This window comes from Merops nubicus, unplaced genomic scaffold, assembly GCF_000691845.1.
Source record: "Merops nubicus isolate BGI_N331 unplaced genomic scaffold, ASM69184v1 scaffold32083, whole genome shotgun sequence".
Lineage (NCBI taxonomy): Eukaryota > Metazoa > Chordata > Aves > Coraciiformes > Meropidae > Merops > Merops nubicus.
The window spans coordinates 8,660-26,915 of NW_008601496.1; the positions used below are offsets into that span (position 1 = coordinate 8,660).

The 18,256-nt window shown below is 52.2% G+C and overlaps 1 protein-coding gene across 2 annotated transcripts; it reads right to left on the reverse strand.

Annotated features, from left to right (window-relative positions):
- Window positions 1–372: 372 nt before the first annotated feature.
- Window positions 373–17,527, reverse strand: HNF4A (hepatocyte nuclear factor 4, alpha). Of its 2 annotated transcripts, none has more exons than XM_008938015.1 (10): window positions 17,413–17,527; window positions 13,778–13,952; window positions 11,868–11,962; window positions 9,338–9,444; window positions 6,697–6,852; window positions 3,533–3,620; window positions 2,859–3,014; window positions 2,338–2,574; window positions 1,539–1,661; window positions 373–882 (listed from the first exon to the last, which is right to left on the reverse strand). In XM_008938015.1, exons 1-10 carry the CDS (start codon window positions 17,525–17,527, stop codon window positions 740–742), a joined length of 1,395 nt encoding a protein of 464 aa, XP_008936263.1. In that variant the 3' UTR covers window positions 373–739. The 2 variants fall into 2 exon arrangements, with proteins under 2 accessions (XP_008936263.1, XP_008936262.1); XM_008938014.1 differs by having other exon boundaries at window positions 740–923; window positions 1,535–1,661.
- Between the last annotated feature and the right edge of the window lie 729 nt (window positions 17,528–18,256).

Consider the following 18,256-nt stretch of genomic DNA (forward strand, 5'->3'; position numbering starts at 1 on the left):
TGGTGGCCTTCCTGAGCCATGTGGTGGGAAGGCAAACTTGGCATGGCAGTAACAAAACACCTCAAAAGGCAGAAGCATCTGAATAGTGGAGAATCCTGCTGGGCCAGACTTTGCCCCAGTGTCAGCTGAAAAGATTGGTTAGACCTGGCTTAGGGGGCGTTTGTGTGCTGGAGGGTGACTCTGTGCAAGGACCTGGGACTGGCCAAGGCTGAGGAGCAGTTCTGCCTTGGCTGCCTGGGCAAAACTGGTGTGTTTCACCTGCTGCAGTGCTTCTGGGAGAGTGTCCATCTCCATCAAGCTTGGCTGGCCTGGGGGCTGCCTGGGGAGCTGGCGTGGCTGTGGGAGGGAAGCCCACCGGCGGAACAGCGAAGGCTTGTTCAGGGCCTGGTGTGCGCCCAGCCGGCGCTGGGGGGGGCAGTGGGGGAAGAGCCAGCTGCACTGTCTCCAGCCAGTCGCTGCAGCCTCCCCACGGAGAGAGGCAGAAGTCTGGCCCTTCTTACAGGGGCTGAGCGTTTTGGTAAGGCTCCGACCTTAGATCTGGGACTTGGGGCTGCCCGTGGCACATGCTGTCCGTAGCTGCAGGAAGACAGCTTTTGGTGGTGGTGGACTAGTCCAATAAGCAAGTCCTTGTGTTGGCATCCAAAGACCTCTGGATGGCTTCTCTTTTCACAGTGACAGAGTCCATTTGGGCTTTTCTCCCCCACGGCCTTCGAAAGGAGGCCAGTGTGCCTGCAGGCTGCTAGATGACCTCCTGTTTGGTGATGGCAGGCTGTGGGATGGAGGTGGGCTGTTTTGCCACGGTTGCGATGGCTCCGGGCAGCAGCTTGTATTGCTCTGGTCCTGAGCCCGCGGGTGGAGATGGCTGTGGAGTTTCTGGAGTAGCTACAGAGAGAGAAACAAAGTTAGAAGAGAGCCTCATGGACCTGGCAGCACTGGGGTCTGTCCTCAGTCGGGCAAGGTCCAGATGTATGCAAGGCAGAGGCTCTGTAGTAAGACCACAGCTCCTGACAGCTTGTGTGGTTGCTGCAAGGCGGCCTGGGCACACAGACACACCTCCATTCCCTGGGAGAACCACAATCATGACCACTGAGTGAGGGGAGCTGCTGGCATTTTGACCTGTATGGGCCACTTTTTTGATCAGCTGAGATCATCGCATCCTAAACTCCTAAGTGGTGTCCCTGTGTGGTGGCCCAGAATCTCCTGTGGTTTTACAGGGAGTAAAGCAAAGTGAGGTGTGCCTGAACCATTCAACAGAAGAGGAACCTCCCACTGATGTCAGTAGGTGCTTGATGGGATCACTCATCCCTTAAGGGCTATGTAGAAGTTACAGTCTGCCAGGGGACATCTTGTTGAATCAGTTATTCTAGCCTAATCTAATCTAACCCACCTCTCTGTTTGTCTTGCCCTCCTTTCTACATAGGAATGTCTCACACTCATTATCAGAGACTGTCTTGCATGGAGGTTTCCTCGAGAGGCAGAAGCTATCTCCACAGGCTCTTGGTTTCTCCTGGGAGCTCTCTGTCTCTGGCAATACTCACACATCTGGCCGTTGTGCATCTGAGGAGGCATTGTGTTGGCCACAATGACATTTGTTCCCAGGTTCTCCTGGATCAGGTGAGGGTGCAGGGGGTGGTGAGCGTGTGTCGTTTCACTTGATGAGCCTAAAATGTACATATGACATTAGTTGTCACAATGGCAGGAGGAGACAGTTCAGATGGGCAGACCCACTGCACCAAAACGTCCAAGGCTTGGTGCACGATTGGCCTGTGTGTGTGTGACTGGAGCACACCTTTCCCATTTTCCTCTGTGGATGCCTTGGGCTCACTAACCCCTTCCTGCTGCCTGCATTTCCTCTTACACAGGGTAGATTCCTCTCCTCCTGAGTTACACCTCCACGTAAAGAACAGCACAGCAGCAACTTTTCATTTTGTTTTGACCCACTGGATGCTCCCAGTAGAAAATCTGGGATGCTCTTTCAGCCTGAGCTTTGAGAGCCTTTTATTTTGATGACTCCCTTCTGACACAGAGGAGGATTAGTGAAATAGCTGGTAGGAGCCTGGGCCTTGCACAGCAAAGCTTGCCTGTGTGCAGAGGGCTGGGGGCACTTCTCCATAAACAGATGCACAGCTAACCCATCTCTTCAGGCGAGTAGAAACAGAGGAACCTTTGTTACCTCTGTCAATGGTAGGGGGAGATGATGATGTGTGAGTCAAGGGCTGACCTTCACAGAGCCTGTCCCTGCCTTTTTCACACAGGCAACAACAGCTGTGGGGGTTCTGGAGGGACCAGTGATCAGGGAGCGCTGCGAGGTGTCTTGCAGGACCCTCAAGTACTCACCTCCCAGCAGCATCTCCTGCAGCAGGTTGTCAATCTTAGCCATGCCGAAGAGCTTGACGAACTGGATCTGCTCGATCATCTGCCAGGTGATGCTCTGCAGGACGGGCAGGAGCAGCAGCAGCTCCCCGAAGCGGCCCCGCGAGTCGTACTGCCGGTCGTTGATGTAGTCCTCCAGGCTGACCTGCACCTGGTACCGCATCCGCTTGATCTTGGAGGGGTCGCTCAGCCCTTTGGCATCTGAAACAACCCACAGGGCAAGCTGTCCAGGCTGCTGCCACAGCAGCTGCCCCTCAGGAGAGGCACGAATTCTGGGCGCAGGCTGAGGGGAGCTGTCTCTGGGTGTCTGTTGTCTGCTGAAAGGGACGTTTTTTCTCCTCTTAGGCTGACTTGTCCCTTCCCTCTAAGAACAGTTTGGCCCAGGGAGGAGACCAGGCAGCACTTCCACAACTCCGGACCAGTAGTAGTCAGCATCACCCAGACCAGTCCCCTCTGATGCCAACCCTCACCAAGCTGGAGCATACCTGGGTCGAAGAAGATGATGGCTTTCAAGCAGGCGTATTCATTGTCATCTATCTGCAGCTCCTGGAAGGGGAGGACCAGCTCGTCCAGGATGCGGATGGCCACACGGTTCACCTCCACCAGCTCAGGGCAGTTCCGTGGGATGATGTGGTCGTTTCCTTTGGACAGCAGCACAGAGACCATCACCTTGTCACTGCCCAAGACTTGCCAAGGGTAGCAAGGAGTTCAAAACCCAAGTAGCCAATGCTGAGACACTTTTAAGGATGGGGGACTTAAGAAGTCGTTCCTTCTGCCCCTTCCCTGGCTCAGCCTGCCAGAAAAACTGATCTGTGTTGCCAAAGCAGCCTCTCCCTACACAGGAGTCACTCTAGTGAGGAGAAGCTGACTGAGAAGCGAGACCCTTTTTCCCAGTCACACCACAGCCTGCTTACACAAACCTGGGGGGACAATGTGAATGCTCACAGTCCCCTAACTTCGCCACATGTTGTGGCCATGATGTGAATGTCAGACAGGCCTAGCTGAACCCAAAGGTTGTGCTAGGCTTGCTGAAACACAGAACAGCTGCACCACTACCTTGCAAAAAGGATGCCTGCAAACACTGGACCACCCTCTCCTTCCCCCCAGCAGGAAAGCTTTGCAGAAGCAGATGGGCCAGGAGCAGAAGTGCACTCTTTACCTAGCAGCAAGACATCCTTGAACACCATGGACCTCTTGGCAGCTCCCAGCAGCAGATGTTCCCCTGCGTGTGCTCGCAGCAGGGCTACCTGCAAAGGCAAACCACAGTTATGTGGGTGATGCAGAAACACGGCACGTGTCAGGAGCAGCACCATGCTGGACTGTCCTGGGACCTCCCACCAGCAGTGGGATGTCTTCACAATGGGCTGTTCCCAGATGAGACAACTCCTGCCAGGTGCAGAACCAGGGCCCATGCTGCAGGTGGGAGGTGGGGAGAAGCAGGATCTGCTGCTGTGGACAGCTGCTGTCCCTCTGGGCCGTGCCCACCTCCCACTGGGATCGTGCTCATGGGCACCCACGACCACCTGGCTGCTGGGGTCACCCTCTGGCCATTCATCCCCTCCACAGCAATGGGCATTTGGGCCAGGGAAGCCAAAGGGATGTTTTTCTGCCCTGATGTTAATGATTGAAGTGTTTCATTTTACACCCTCCAGTGGCTCCTGAGAATGTTCTGAATCTTTTGCCCTCCTTCAGTTAAAAATTTCAGAGATTTAGGCAGAAACAGAAGTTAACGATTCGACAGCCTGACACAGAGGCTTCTTAATGTCCAGCCAGGATCCTCTGCTGGAGAAAACAATCATTAAACATTAATTGAGAGATTCTGAAAAGTGTGTCCTGATGGGAACGGCCCCTTTCTGCAGTGCATTATCCCTCAGCGTCTGACAAAGGCAGAACTCTTACCCTACCAGAAATGCCAGGAGCATGTGTCACCCATAGAAGAGAGCTCTGATTAGAAAACATGCTGATGTCTGAGAAAGGGATTTTTTTTTTTTTTAGATGGTGAAAGAGAGTGTGGAAAACAGAGTGGAGATCCTTGCAAAAGAACTACACACACAAGATGCTGGGGAACCTTTATCACTGTCCAAAATCTAGCCTCTCTCTGTCGCTATCCAAGCAGGGGCAGATGTGTTAGCTGAGCTGCTGGCACGTACCAGAGCTGCACAGAACAGCTTTCCTATCTGATGAAACTTTGAGAAGGAAAATCTGTGGGTCCCAAGGAAGACCCTCACATAGACATTTCCTGCCTAATGCAAATTCAAGAAAGATCAGTTTGGAATCAGCATTTTTGTTTTCAATAAAGTTTGCTTCTTTAAGCAGGGTTAAATTACTTCAAGAAGGCAAAATTATCTCATTTGATATTTGTTCTTGCAGTGATCAACCTGAGACACATCATTCCATTGTGAACTAGGATAAATATAGAAGTTGTAATGTAACAAAGTAAAACTTTTAACTTTAGAATGGCTTGGCCTCACCAAACCCAGTACTTTGACATTTTCGTGCAGAGGAAGACTGAGGGGTTGAGTATGACCTTTCTATAAAAATGTTGGCAGGGATGATTCCATCTCGGGCAGCATTTTAATGGCAATGCAACAGGCTTCCCAGCATGAAGTGTTCCCACTGGACATGTCTTGACTGGCCCTTATATGCCCCTTGAGCAGCTGCCTTGCACATAGTTTTGTTCACTCCTGCCCCTTGGCATTTCCATCCTTCCTCCTGCACTCCCGTGAGTATCTGCTGCCTCTGACCTTACACCACCCTTCAAAAGAATGGGTGCCATTAATTGATTAGTTTTAGTGCAGCACAGTCTTTCCTCTCAAGTCCTCTGGGACAGATTGAGAACTTCTCATGGTGGGGGGTGACTGGTCACAGCAGACCAGAGTCAGCTGAGAGGAGCCTGTGGAGCAGGCTGGCAGCAGCCTGTCCCATGTGGGAAGGCAGAGTGCAGACAACACCATCTTTTGGCATTTTTTTCTTCTTAGAAATTTTGCAGCCCCCTAATTGTAAGACAAGCTCATGTAGACATAGCTTCAGCTTGCAGAGGCACTAACCAGGTTTTTTTGCCTCTCTTCCAAATGGCACAAGGATGGAATGGGTCATGCAGAGTTGCCCAAGCCTCTGCTGGGCTGCAGCCTGCTTGCTGTGTGAATGTCATTTGTCTTTGGAGTCCATTTTGGTTTTCATAATTTTTGAGTTGTATTTTCCTTAGGAGTTTAGCAGATTTCTCACCATTTAAAACAGTTTAGCACTTACACATGATAGAAAAGAGAGAAATACTCTCCTGTGTTAGCAGCACTGAGTTCTCTGGGGCTCTGCTGCTGGGTGATTAGTGAAGAGCTCAGATTTAGGATTTAGGGGGTTTTGATCAGCTGGATACTTTCACTTTCTGGATATCCTTTTTCTTCATGATCTAAAAATCACCTCTAGGTCAGCAGGGCTGGAGGCTGATCCTAGCTGAAGTGAATGAACACACGCTGGTTTTGTGACTGTACACGGGGCAGATTGGAAATGCCTCCTACCTGTGACAGGACCTGTGCTGGCCACTGCCACAAGTGCTACCCCTTCCCTCTGGAGCCTCCCCACCACCCACACATGCTCTTCAAGGCCAGGCACACATCATGTCCCGCAACATCTGCTGCTGCCCTTTGACATTTAGACTTAGATGGGAGACCTCTTCTTGGTCACAGGAGACCTATCACTTTGAGGCTGCCTGAGATCCTGCAGTGCAGTTTTGTAGAGGATACCAAACCTCTTATCTTGGTTAGGGAATCAGCAAATGTCATTGTAGTAATTGGTGTTAAATGCAAATATATTTCTGGCTTTTAACCCTGAAGAGAGATGTTCTTTTTGCCTTAGGAACAAACTAGTGTTTAGTTTCAATAATTCCCCACTAGGAGAATGGATACAAACGTCTGCAGGCAAGAAGCAGAAAGAAAGGTAGACAGGCTGGTTTTGAGCCTTCACCTTAGGCTAGAAATCTGTTCTGCCAAGTCTGCTTACCCTGAGAATTTGTATGGCACTTCAGATTTTCAAAGGGCTGCATAAACTCTAATAAATAATTGAGTGATAGACCCATGCAAAGTAGGCAGTGATTAGGTACCTAGTTTGAGCTCAGTGTTATCGTGCCTGTGCTCCCTGGCTGATCAGCTGCCCATGCAAATGGCCTGTGCTGGCATTGTATGGATGCTGTTCCCAATCAGCCGCAGCAGGCAGGATAACAGAGCAGACAATGCAGCTTTTCTTTGAAGGTCTCTGCTGCCTGGCTCTGCTTCGGCTCCCCGCTGCCTTTGGCAGGGCAGAGAGAGGTGGGGTGGATGGGGGACTTGCCTGGTCATCCAGGGGCAGCTCGCAGAAGGCAGGGATGTACTTGGCCCACTCCACCAGCACCAGCAGCTGCTGCTTCATGGATTCACAGACGTCTGAGATGTTGGCAATCTTCTTCCCTCGGACGTCTCCATTCATCACAGGAATTTGGGATGATATCTGGAAGGAGGAAAGGGATCCTTCAGCTTTCAGTGCCCCAGAGGAAACGTAGACAGGAAAATCCCCAGCCCATGGGTTTTGTGTTGAGGTGGACTCCAGCATGGTTACTTTTCTCCGTTGCACATCCAGCTCCCAGAATATGTGGCCCAGCACAGCTCATTTCAAACTGGGGATCTGTGAACATAAAATGCTTCAGAGCTGAGGCTGTGGATCATCTTGGTAAACTGTCATGCCTTGAATAGACTGTAAAGCACAGGAACAATGTTTCTAAAGCCAAAATCTTCCTACTGCTGAATCAGTGTGCTCAGTCATGATCCAAGAGGGAACAGAGGGGCTCATGTGGTGGTCACCAGTAGTAAGGACATATGCACCCAGTGCTGCTGCTTAAGCTGCTTGGTCCCACCAAAGGGCAGAGAACTATCCTTCCACCCCGCTGCAGAGCCAGTGCTCAGCCAGAGCTGCCTTGTCTGTTTTTGGCAGGAGACACGCAGGCTCTACTTCTGTCTGAGTCAGCACGGGCACAAGAAGTCTCTGCTGAAGGCAGCTTTCCAGGTCTGACATTGCTTTCTGTGAGCACCAGGTCATTAATATTTGACCTTGCCCAATTTTAAATGCTAAAGACAGACTTTGAAGACAACAACCTCCCACCTCCCCTCAGCTTTTGAGCCCTTTTGGCAAAAGTGTGCACGTGCCAACGTGCCCTCAGCACAGGTCACGTTCTTTGCCTGGCGATTTATTTGTGATTGCAGAGGCAAACGGGGCCCTTTCGTTTGCAAAGGACAAGCCTGACAACTCTGCAAGTGTCGTCACACAGAGCCAGGAAGAACATCTCCCCAAACCAGGCACCCAACCTCCCGCCCGCTTCTCATGCATAGCTGCTCACTCAGCTCATCTGGGGAGCTGCCCTTAGTCACTGCTTTATCCTCGTGCCTCTGTAGGCAGTGAGCTGAGCGGGGCCGCCGCCCGCCGCCCGCCCTCCGTGCTCCGGTCCAGCAGCAGCCCTTCCTGTCCTCCCCTGCCAGTGCTTCCAGCTCGGACCCTGCCAGCCTCCCCAGGGAAATGCTATTCAAATCCCACCTGCATTTTTTTTTTTTTCAGGTTGCATTACCTGGAATCTTTCCAGCTCTTGAGCTAGTATTGAATAAATAAGATTGTAAAAATCTCACCATGTATTACCCTAATCAGAGAGTCCGGAAGGCTTAGCAAATAAATAAAGACCTCTGAGTGAGTGACCTGAGATCTTGGAGAAAGAGCTCCTCAGCAGTATCTTGTTCTAATTAGCGAGGCACATAAAAGTTACCAATTACCATACTGGAGCCTGCCTTGTTTAATGAGTCTCCCTGTGGGGGAGCAGGAGCTCCCCTGGATTTGCCTGTGGTTGTAGTTTTTATCATCAGACCTTGCTCCAGGCTTACAAATGGTGCCACTGCAGGACTCAGAGTCCTGGAAATGTCTTTCCCTGGTAGATCTAGTGAATTGAGTCTTGGTTATCTCACTCCTCTGGGAGCAGCACCAATATTATTATTGTAGGGTGTATAAACACATTCAGGCCTGTGTAGGACAAGGTGAGACACTGGGTGAGATGGGATACGCTGCTTGTATGCAGGACTGGCCCTTGGCCCTTCTGGCATATCCCCTCCTCAGGGATGTGGACCTTACAGGCTGAGCCTCAGCGTGGAGCCCAGACCAAGGCACATCCTGCCCTGGAGCATCTCCCAGAGCAGCCTTCTGGATAATATGACCCTTGGAGAAAGGAAGAACTTGGACTGCCAACTCAATCTCCTCTTCATTTTCACTGGGACAAGCAGTGCTGCTCTGCAGGTCCCATGAAGGATGGCAGCTCCTGCCTCCAGCACAGCCTCATCCTCATCTCCTTTCTCACAGACAAAGCCTCCCTGCAGCTCCTGTGCTGTCCTTTGACCCCCCCAGACAGTGCTGATTTGACACACACTGCTTGCAATATCCAGATTCTTCAATCAGAGTTGTCTTTTCAGGTGAACGCTCTAGAAGTGTGCAGTATGCTTGTGGGAATGGGGAATTTCAAGCATAATATCTGCATCAAACAAGCATGAAACTGATTCCTGGTGAAACTCTGCAGGAAGCCAGAATCTTGAGTTCCAAAGAGCCGACGGGGAAGGGAGGCTGCTCCTGCAAGCCCAGCCCTTCAGCTGCCTTAGACAGCCACAGCTCCTTGGATTTCAATGATTCCACCCTGTCCTCTTCCAGCAGGCTCTCCAGCCTTCATGTGTCCCATCAAAGCAGAACAGATTATTGCTTATTATTACAACTGAGTCCTGGACCAAGGAGCATTAAGGGAATGGTTTCAGGTAACAAATGCTTTTGAAAGACCTGTGTTGAGCTGGCAGATAAGTCACTTAGAAAAACTGTGGTTATTTGAAGACGCAGCTATGAAATACTCAGCTGGTTCTACTGGCCAGATAGTGCCTGATGCTTTTGTATTTGCCAGAGAAGGAAGAAGAGGTACCTGTTGTGCCAGGACTTCTGCCTGCAGTAGGACATTGATGGAGGGCAAGCTGCTGTCTTCGTAACTTGATCGCCGGGTGCTGATTCGGTCCCGTTCATTCTGGACAGCTGAAAGAGAGATTTTTGGCTGAGCTGCAGGTCGTTCATGGCAATGCACACCAAAATCTAGCACAGACTTCTGGCATTCCCCTTCCTTTGCTGCAGTTTCCCAGCTTCCCTGCCTGGCAGGGTGGAGGTGCAGCCGTGTCTGGTTTGTGACAGGACGCCTAGGAGAGCTGACTGCATCTGGGGGTTCTGGTGGCACATTTGCTTTACTGTGCTTTCCTGGGATGGGGTCGTTTCTAAACCCGGGTACCTGGTTCAGAGCCTGGACAGTTCAGTAGGAAAGTTTCCTTCCAAAGGATCTGACTTTTAAATTTTTTAATTTTGAGATACAGGGAAATTATGGCCGTGCTCATGCATGCGGCCCAAAGCTTATGTGTGAAATGGAGGAGTCAAGTATCTGCATGGCTTCTTTGTCTGTCCACATGACTTCTGTGAGCTCCGGGAAGCTCTTGCACTGGATAGGTGCAGTTGGAAAACTTCCTTCTAGCTACAATAAGGAAGGAAGTGCAGAACAGCCCCTACTTATCTATCCAGAGCAACAGAGCTCTCTCGTACCTTATCATAAAGAGAGTCCCAGGACAGGTTTGACCCCTACATGCCTCCTTGCTTGGTCTAGTCTTGAGAAGGAACTGGCCTTTGAGTCCAGAGGTGGTAGCAGGCAGAGCAGAAGCAGTGGTGCTGAGGGGGAGGATTTGCCTCTCTATCGGCCACGAGGCCGTGGGCTGGCTGTAACTCCCCACGGCCACTCCAGGCAAAGCCATCTGCTCAAATGAGGTATTGATCAGTGGCAGGGGAAACAGAACAGTCACTGCCTTAGGCTGGTGGCTCTCTGGATTGATACGTTCTCAATGTATGAATCCACCTGATAAAAAGCAATAATGAGGCTGAGGCAGAGGAAAAGCCCTGCAGTCAGCGGCTGTAAATAGGAGCTCTCAAGGTTATGCTGCTTGTTATCAGCAGCAGGCCCCGAGTTCAGTCACGCCATGATGTTTTCCAAATGTTTGCTCAGTATTAGCTGGTCATGCACCTAATGTAACTTCTATTGAATATTAACAGACAGCAGCAGAGCTCTGGGCATGGGATGAGCGAGCACTGCAGGGAGAGGAGGATTCCTATGTTCTTCAGGAAATGTCAAGCCAATTCCTTGCAATACCTCATCCTCTTTAAAAGGGAAGAAGTGTTCCTGCTCAGAGGTGTTCCCACAGGCTGGTGTTTCTGGGGAAACCACTCAGGTACTGCTTGTGCTTCCCTGTTGTCTTCAAGGACCCTTTTTCTCCCAAGTTTCTCCTTGAGGAGGTGTGAACTTGGGTGAACACAGTGTTTAATTTCTTTACGTGGAACAACAGGGCCAAATGCCTCCCTGTTGTGTCTTTGCAGACATTAATGCTGTGAGCTCTACAGGGTGCCAGGCAGCTTCTCTGGGCTGCTCTTGTCAGTTTGTCCTTTCACCAGCAGGATCACCAGCAGAGCCACCAGAAGGCACAAAGCAGCCTAGGTTTCTTTGCCACTGTGAGTACTCCAGAGAACTAAGCAGGGTTAAACAAGGGGTGGATCATGTCCTGTTGTGTCTGAGTCATGGGGACCTGAAGGGGCTGCAGAGGCAGAGAGGCAGGGAAATAGTGAGGTGGATATCTACTTGTTTCATATGGAGTTAAACAGCTAAAATGCTTCACCTTGTTCTTGGTCCTTCTTGCTGTGTCTGATATATCAAATAAACTAACCTCTCTGCAGAGAGTCAGCAAGAATCTATATACATGTCAGGAAAATGGGCAGAATTACAATCTTTGCTGGACTCACCCTCCCAGCTGTGGATTTCATGGTAACTCTGGGACAACAGCACTGAGAGCAGTTTTCCCAAAGTGTTTCCAAATTCCCAGGCCTTCTTTGAAGTTTCTGTTTCTCGCTGCTGTTGAGAAGTGTTCCCAGACCTCTGGGCTGTGCCATCAGTGGGAGTGCAGGTGGGGTGTGAGTGTGAGTGTGTGCCAGAGTGAGCTGGAGAGGCCTGGCTGTGATTTGTGTGCACAAATATGGGCACTTCTGAGACACAAGCGTGGCCCCACCACACTCTTGTGGGCTTGTCTTTGCTTGCATTTTGAGAGGTGCCCTGAGAAGGGGCTTTGGCGTTGAGTTTGGGAGCATACAGGAGCCCAGTGCCTTGCCCTCCACTCCTGGGATGATGGCTGCTTGCAAGGACTTCACATGGGTGGGAGTGAGCAGGCTGGGGACAAGCAGGGCTCGTGACTGGGGGCCAAAACTCTCCCTAAACCCTCCTGTGGTGGGGGTCTGGACCTGTGCACAGGAGAGCACTGTGGAACATGGGGCTGAAATGTCTGGCCAAGTGTGTACTGGCCTTGGGCTTCCCCAAACATGTGCAGCCAGTGTGACTGCTGCTGGGGGAGGCACAGGGAGGCCACAGCATCACCCACCTTCCTTCTTCATTCCTTCTCGGAAGCACTTCTTAAGCCTGCAGTACCGGCACTGGTTTCTTTTGTCTTTGTCTACCACGCACTGCCTGTTAAACCTGGGAAGAAAGAGAGGTGTGAGGAGCAGCGAGACTGAGCCTGAAGGCAGCAAGACAGAGCTTACAGAGGCTCATCCTAAGGAAGGAGCCCTGGTCTGTGCCATTCCCACATTTGCTTTAACCTGGAGCTTCTTCTCTGCATTGAACATCTCAGTGCTCTACCTCTGGATGTTCAGTAAGGGTGGGCTACAGCTTACAGTGGCACGCAGGAGCTCAGGCTGCTGGGCCTGCTCACTGACCACTAGGCACAGGACACTTATGCTGGACTAACCAGCCCAAATGAGGTTAAGGGTGTGAGCCAGGAGAGTCAGAACCAACTTGGTAGCCTCTTTTGTAAGTTAGATCCCAGTTAGAAGGGAGGAAGAATGCATTTATGCTGAATGAAAAAAGGGCAGAAGATTATTCTTGAGCTAGTAAGGTTAGGTAGCAGCTTTAAGTCCCTGCATCTCTCCAGGACTGTGTTTGGGATCCAGGCAGGCTGGTTCTGACCCCTGGACAGCATCACTGGTGTGCAGCCACCTGCACTTTGGAGAGGACTTGGGAAGCAACCAGCTCCTTCTCTCTGCACTTGTATCACCAAATCCATTGCACGTGGCGAGACAAACACTGATCTCCCATGTGTGTGGCCCTTGCAGATAGCACAAGCCTGGTGCCCACGGGCAGCATGAATTTCACTTGCAAATTTGCTCTAATTTACTGTGGATTGATCAAGCTTGCAAAGTAAAGACAAAGGTGTACAGATCTGGGAGAGGGCTCCCAGCCATGCCGGGTTCTGTGGCTTCTGAAAAGGTTCATTTCTACCATGCTTTTTAAAACCCCAACCTAAGACTTCCCCAAATGGATGCCTGAAAGCAGCTTTTTAAGCATTTAGTAGCATGTATATAAAAGCCCTAGTCTCCAGAGAATTGGGCACCTTGGCTTTTCCAGGGGAGCTGCAGGGAGGGGGCTCCATGGGCAGCCAGCTTATGTACCTCGGGGGTGCAAGTAATAAAGAGCTTCACATGGACTCATAAACCCAGGGCTTCTTTCTGTCACACAGATTTTAGAGTGATGTTGTTCTTCACACTCTTCAAGTGGCTGTCAAGCCATCAGGAGTAACTCATTGAAAAAGCCTGAGTGGTTTAGACCCTCTGAGCTGAGGATTCCTCAAGTTCTTCTGTGACAATCCTGGCTCAGAGCAGGGAGCAGGGTGGTCACAGCCACTGGTGGCATGGGAGAGTCGTGGGCTACCACCAACAGTAGAAGGTGCAGTGCATGAGTTGCAGGAGCAACCTGGGTGCCTCACCCTCAGTGGCGTGCACGCTGCACTGCCCAGCTCCTCACTCCTTAGATGCCCTTGTGCCATGTCACAGGCAGTGGTGGCATTTTAGCCAGATGGCAGACATGATTCCATCTTGTGATGGGAAGGGGTGAGAGGCCACTGACGTGCCCCCAGGGAGTGAGTGGGGGTTGTGCTGCACTCAGCACTGAGCGGCAAGGTGCTCAGCCCTGTGACAGGGCTGCCCCACCAGCACCACCACACTCGCTGGCCGCAGCCATGGGTGGCCATATCTGTTTGCAAGAAGACGTGCTGGGCCCCTAAGGAGTGGGGCAAGACCTCCCAGGGTCTTTCCCTGGTGGTCACTGGAGGGCAATCCCAGAACGAGGGTGGTCTCTGACCCTTCCCAGCTGGAGGGTGGGGTCAGGGAGGGTGCAGAGGACGCAGGGAGGATGAAGAGGATGAAGGACAGTGCTGTTGCGCTTTGAGGGCTTTGCCGTTCAGCTCCTGGGGACTGTTTGGTCTGAGGCAGGGGACCCTGTCCCCTCTGTCTGTACCTGCAGGAGTACATGTGGTTCTTGCGGACGCTCCTCCTGAAGAAGCCTTTGCAGCCATCGCAGCTGGAGGCCCCGTAGTGCTTCCCCGTGGCGCGGTCCCCGCAGATGGCACACAGCGCACTCACCCCCATGCTGCTGGACGTGTTCAGGTTGGCTGCTTCCGATGGAGACGTGTCTGCTTGGGGAAGCACACAGGAAGGAAAAGGCAGTGAGGCAGACAGCAAACATTGCTGAACTCATTTTCCAGTGAGATACTTGTGTTTTGGAGGAACCGGCCAGGTTGTGTGCCAGAGAGGTGTGTAAGGAGTGGTGGATCCAAGTGTCTTAATTCACTGCATTTGGAGTGTGCAAAAGCTCCCTGTGTGCCAGGGTGAGACAGCTCTTCCCAAAGACCTGACTCCAGCAATGCCTTCAGACAAAGTGGAAACCCATTTGCAGGAGTCATGGAATAGAGTCAAAATTCCACAGGGATTTGCAGACGCTTTGGGCTGCAGTAGCATGGCCAGAGAAGAAGCTGGTGCAGAGTAAAAGCTGAGATATTAAAGCTCAGGGTGGGCAGCTGATTTATTAGAGAAATGTTTGTGTTATACCAACAAAAGATGCTATTAGAGATGACCAGCTCCCTTTGCTGGAGAGCCTCTCTGCCAGGCATGGAGCTCCAGCCTGCACAGCGGTTCTTCAGGAGAGCAAGACTTTAAGTGCATAACTCAAATGACTTCATCTGAAAAACTCTTGTGGGCAAACACTACCCGTGCAAGAAAGGACTGATCAGGCTAACCCAGAAAGAAAGGGTGATGCTGTAGCATGGAGGAGGCTGTATGCTGGGTGTCTTCCAGAGGCTGGTCACACCACAGCTGAAACTGGTGCACCTTAAAGTCCTTACAGACCGAGGGGAGCTGGCACTTGCAGGGCTGTCTTGGAAGGATGGAGAATTGCAGCAGCCTCTGTCAGAAAGCACATCTGAAAGGCTCAAAACCATACAATCCCTACACTAAAACCCCTTCAGCAAGCCAAATAAACCTCAAGGCTGAAGGGATCAGCCCTTAACTCAGTTGCTCCGATTGTCCCCTCCCTTGTACGTTTTCCTGTATCAGCACAGGCACGTTCCCCTGCCTCAGTGGGAATCCTGCTTGCAAATGATACCCAGGATCTACATAGCCACAGATACCTGCTGGGATTTTAATACCTGAGTCTGTTTTTGGTGCCTGGTGTCTGTTTTTGGCAGGGACACAGTTAACTCTCACACTGGAAGGGCCACAGCTGCTCCCACTTGCCACCCAGCAGAAAGTGCTGGGTGCTATGAAGAGGCTGATCCCAGCAGGTCTCATTCAGTAGCTGGAGCATGGGTGCTGGGGGAGGCTAAGGCAGTGCTGCCCAGGGCAGGGCTACAATTTTAGCTTTTGCTTTGTGGAGAAAGGTGTATTGCAGGAGCCACTGCGCAGCCTGCCTGTGCTGTCCCTCAGCAGGAGTGACTGGTGTGGATCCAGCAGCGAGCTAGCACAGGAGATCTCAAACTAGCCCCTTCCCTGCCCCTGGCAGCTCTTTTCACTTCTCTGCCTAGTTTCTTGTGTCCTGTATTTCTTCCCGAGTCAGTTTGCTGCCTCTCTGGGTCCCTGCCTGGCACACCCTGGCACAGAACAGCATTTCCGTGTGTGCAAAGCTCTTCTCTCCACACCCAAAGCCCTGAGCTCCTCCCAAGCCTGTTCTGGCTGTCTCTTGTCTCTGTCAGCAGCTAGCCTCTGAAGATATCCTTCCTCTCAACACATCCTGAGGGCTCAGCTGGATCAAGGTAATTCCAGAAGAAAAGTTAGGTTTCTAGTTTCAGCTAAATAATGGACAGAGCTGATCTGCCTGTAATCACATTACTTGGTATCTGTGACAGCCCAGATAAATCCCTTTTTAGTAGTATATCATGCTGTAATCAGGTGAACATTGAACAGGAAAAACTGGCAGCATTATCAAGAAATTACAACATCTTAGCCCAATAGCCAACCAACAATTAAATTATTGCCTAATGGATAATTTTCCAGTTAAGTTTATTTTGTAGCATGAGAAATGTGGGCTTCTGGCTGCTGCTGTGAAGTGGTTTTAATGAGATTGATTTGGAGTTAAGGTAAATGGAGGAAAGAAAATATCTGACTTTGAGACCTCACAGCTGAGACCTGTGTTAGGACAGGAGCTCCTCGGGAGGAGCTGTCTGAGCATGGGATGGTTTTGGTCCATCCAGCTCTGGGCTGGAGCTGCAGAGCTGTGCAGGACAGGGGCCGAGCTCTCCTGCAGTCCTCAGCCAGAAAGGGAGGTGGAGGTTTTGCAGACAGAGGTGTGGGCGGTTGCTGGAGTGCTAAAGCAGCCCTGGAGGTGAGACCTGCCCTGGTCTGGGACTGAGCAGAGGAGGAGGAGAGGTGTTGGTGCCACCTGACCCAGCTGACTCACCCACCCCTAGGGCGTATTTCATAGAGCACCTGATTTTGTCATATAAAATTGTTGTGTCCCTCTGCCTTGTGAGGCCCTTGGTGCAGGGTGGGCTCAGTTGTAGCCTCCAAGCTAAAGAATGCTGGGTGGGAGAGGGGCATGGAGAGGGAGCAAGACCTGGGTTTGTCCTGGAGGGTCCAGATGGGCATTGGCAGAGCCGGAGGGAGCTGCTCTGGGCACTGGGTGGGTAGGACCAGCCCTGGGGAGCAGAGAAGGGGCTGAGCCCCAGGGTGACAGGGGCTCAGCCGTTATGGCACCGCCATGTCACGTCTGTGACAGAGCAGAGCCATAACCTGGGGAAGATCCAGAGGGGCTGTCAGGACAGGGGTGCCCTGGCAGCCTCAGGGACGCAGCAGGCGGGAGGACGGGGCTTGGGGTTTGCTTGCTGCAGTGTACTTTTTGGGCTCGTATTTAGAGAGACTTTAGGGGGACTTGCAGAGGAATCTCCTGTTATCTCTGATTTAATCACCAGGCTCCTTGGTCCCCAAAGGAGAGAGCCAATGTTGGGAACCCTAGTGAGCTAAGTGTGATCCTGCCCTCCTGGGGGACCTCTCCAGGTCCCCTTGTCCCTCTTCCTTGGGGCTGAGCCTGGGCAAGTGGGCCCTGTGGTGCTCCCAGGGCAGGGGATGCCACCCTGCACCCAAGCACTGAGCAGGGAAGGGCCATGGCCTGGGGGCAGCTGTGGGGGCAACTCCTGAATCACTTTTCTGGTGATTCCCACCCTGTCCGGGTGCTAAGTGGCCGTGAACACCTCGCTGGCGTAGGACTGGTCTGCCCTGTCCAGGGAGCCTCAGCAGCGTTCCACTCGGAAATCTCTGGCTAGTCTTTCCTCTTGGTCGGGGTCTGGAGGAGGTGAGACCCGCCCTGTGCTCAGCCCCCACCCTGCGCTCTATGTCTAGTGGGGACCTCTCGTTGCACCCAGCATGTGCCCGTCCCCGAGGTGTCTGGGCTGCAGGGCACCATCCTGCCTGCGCCGAGCACAGCACTGCACCACCCCCCCGTTCCTCCCCGGGGAACGCAGAAACCCGGCCGTGAGTTTCTGGGAGCCCCCCGGCTGACCCCCACACCGTGCCCCAGCCCTCCCGGCACCGCTTCGGTGGCCGCCCCAGGGACTTCTCCTCCGGCAGCCCCCAGCTCATCCCAGCACGGTGGAGGGGACTCACCGTTGCCCATGGCCAGCACCTGCATGTTCTCAAACTCCAGGGTGGTGTAGGCCGGGTCCAGCGCCGCGCTGTAATCTGCCATCTCCATGTCCAGCAGGGCTTTGGAGAGGCGCATTATCGCCGCAGCACGGGCCGGGTCCTGCCGATTCCCCTGTCCCAGGCTGTTGGCCCTGCTGCCTCCCTCTCCCTTCGCTGCGTCCCCTAGCTGTTGTCTTTTATTTCAGATTTTTCTCTGAAAGGATTTGCTGAGCCTCAAGGCCTATACTCCCCAGAGGGGTGGAGGCAGGAGGCAGGGGGTTAATCTTTAATCGTCTCACCCACTGCCGAACATTGCTAAGCTGTTTTTTTTTGGTGGAGCAGCAGTGATTCTTGTTGACTGTTTATTATTGAATCTGGAGGTGCTTTGCCGATCCCAGCTCCCAGGCACAGCCAGGACCTCGGGAACAGGCGCTCGCCGACAAGAAAACACCTTCCCAGGCCACTGACCTTAATGCTGAGCTGCCAGTCTTGGTCTTAACTGTACCTGGGCTGGAAAACTTGGGAAAAAAAACCACAGGAGACCAAGGTTGCTCTTCACTTCTGTCATTGCCTTCCTCTCTCCACCACTGGTTGCCTTCTCCCCCCAGTTTTCCCTTCCCTTGCTCCCCCATCCCTCCCACACCTTTTCCTTTCTGTGCCTCCTTGAGAGGGAAGGTCAGCGCCCGCCTGGCAATTTACACGTTGCCATGCAAAGTAACGATGTGTGACTCCTTTTACTTCCCTATAAACTGAGTTTTACAGGGGCTGGATGCCCTATAAATAGATCCTGCTCTGTGGCTGTGCCCGAAGGGTGAGTGGGGCCGAG

Excerpts from the sequence above, each read along its gene's own strand:
- HNF4A (XM_008938014.1), bottom strand. The coding sequence starts at position 17,527 with ATGCGCCTCTCCAAAGCCCTGCTGGACATGGAGATGGCAGATTACAGC. Across the intron at positions 3,621-6,696 it reads AGCTGCCCCTGGATGACCAG|GTAGCCCTGCTGCGAGCACA; the intron begins GCAAGTCCCCCA and ends TTGCCTTTGCAG. Across the intron at positions 2,575-2,858 it reads CATCATCTTCTTCGACCCAG|ATGCCAAAGGGCTGAGCGAC; the intron begins GTATGCTCCAGC and ends GGGTTGTTTCAG.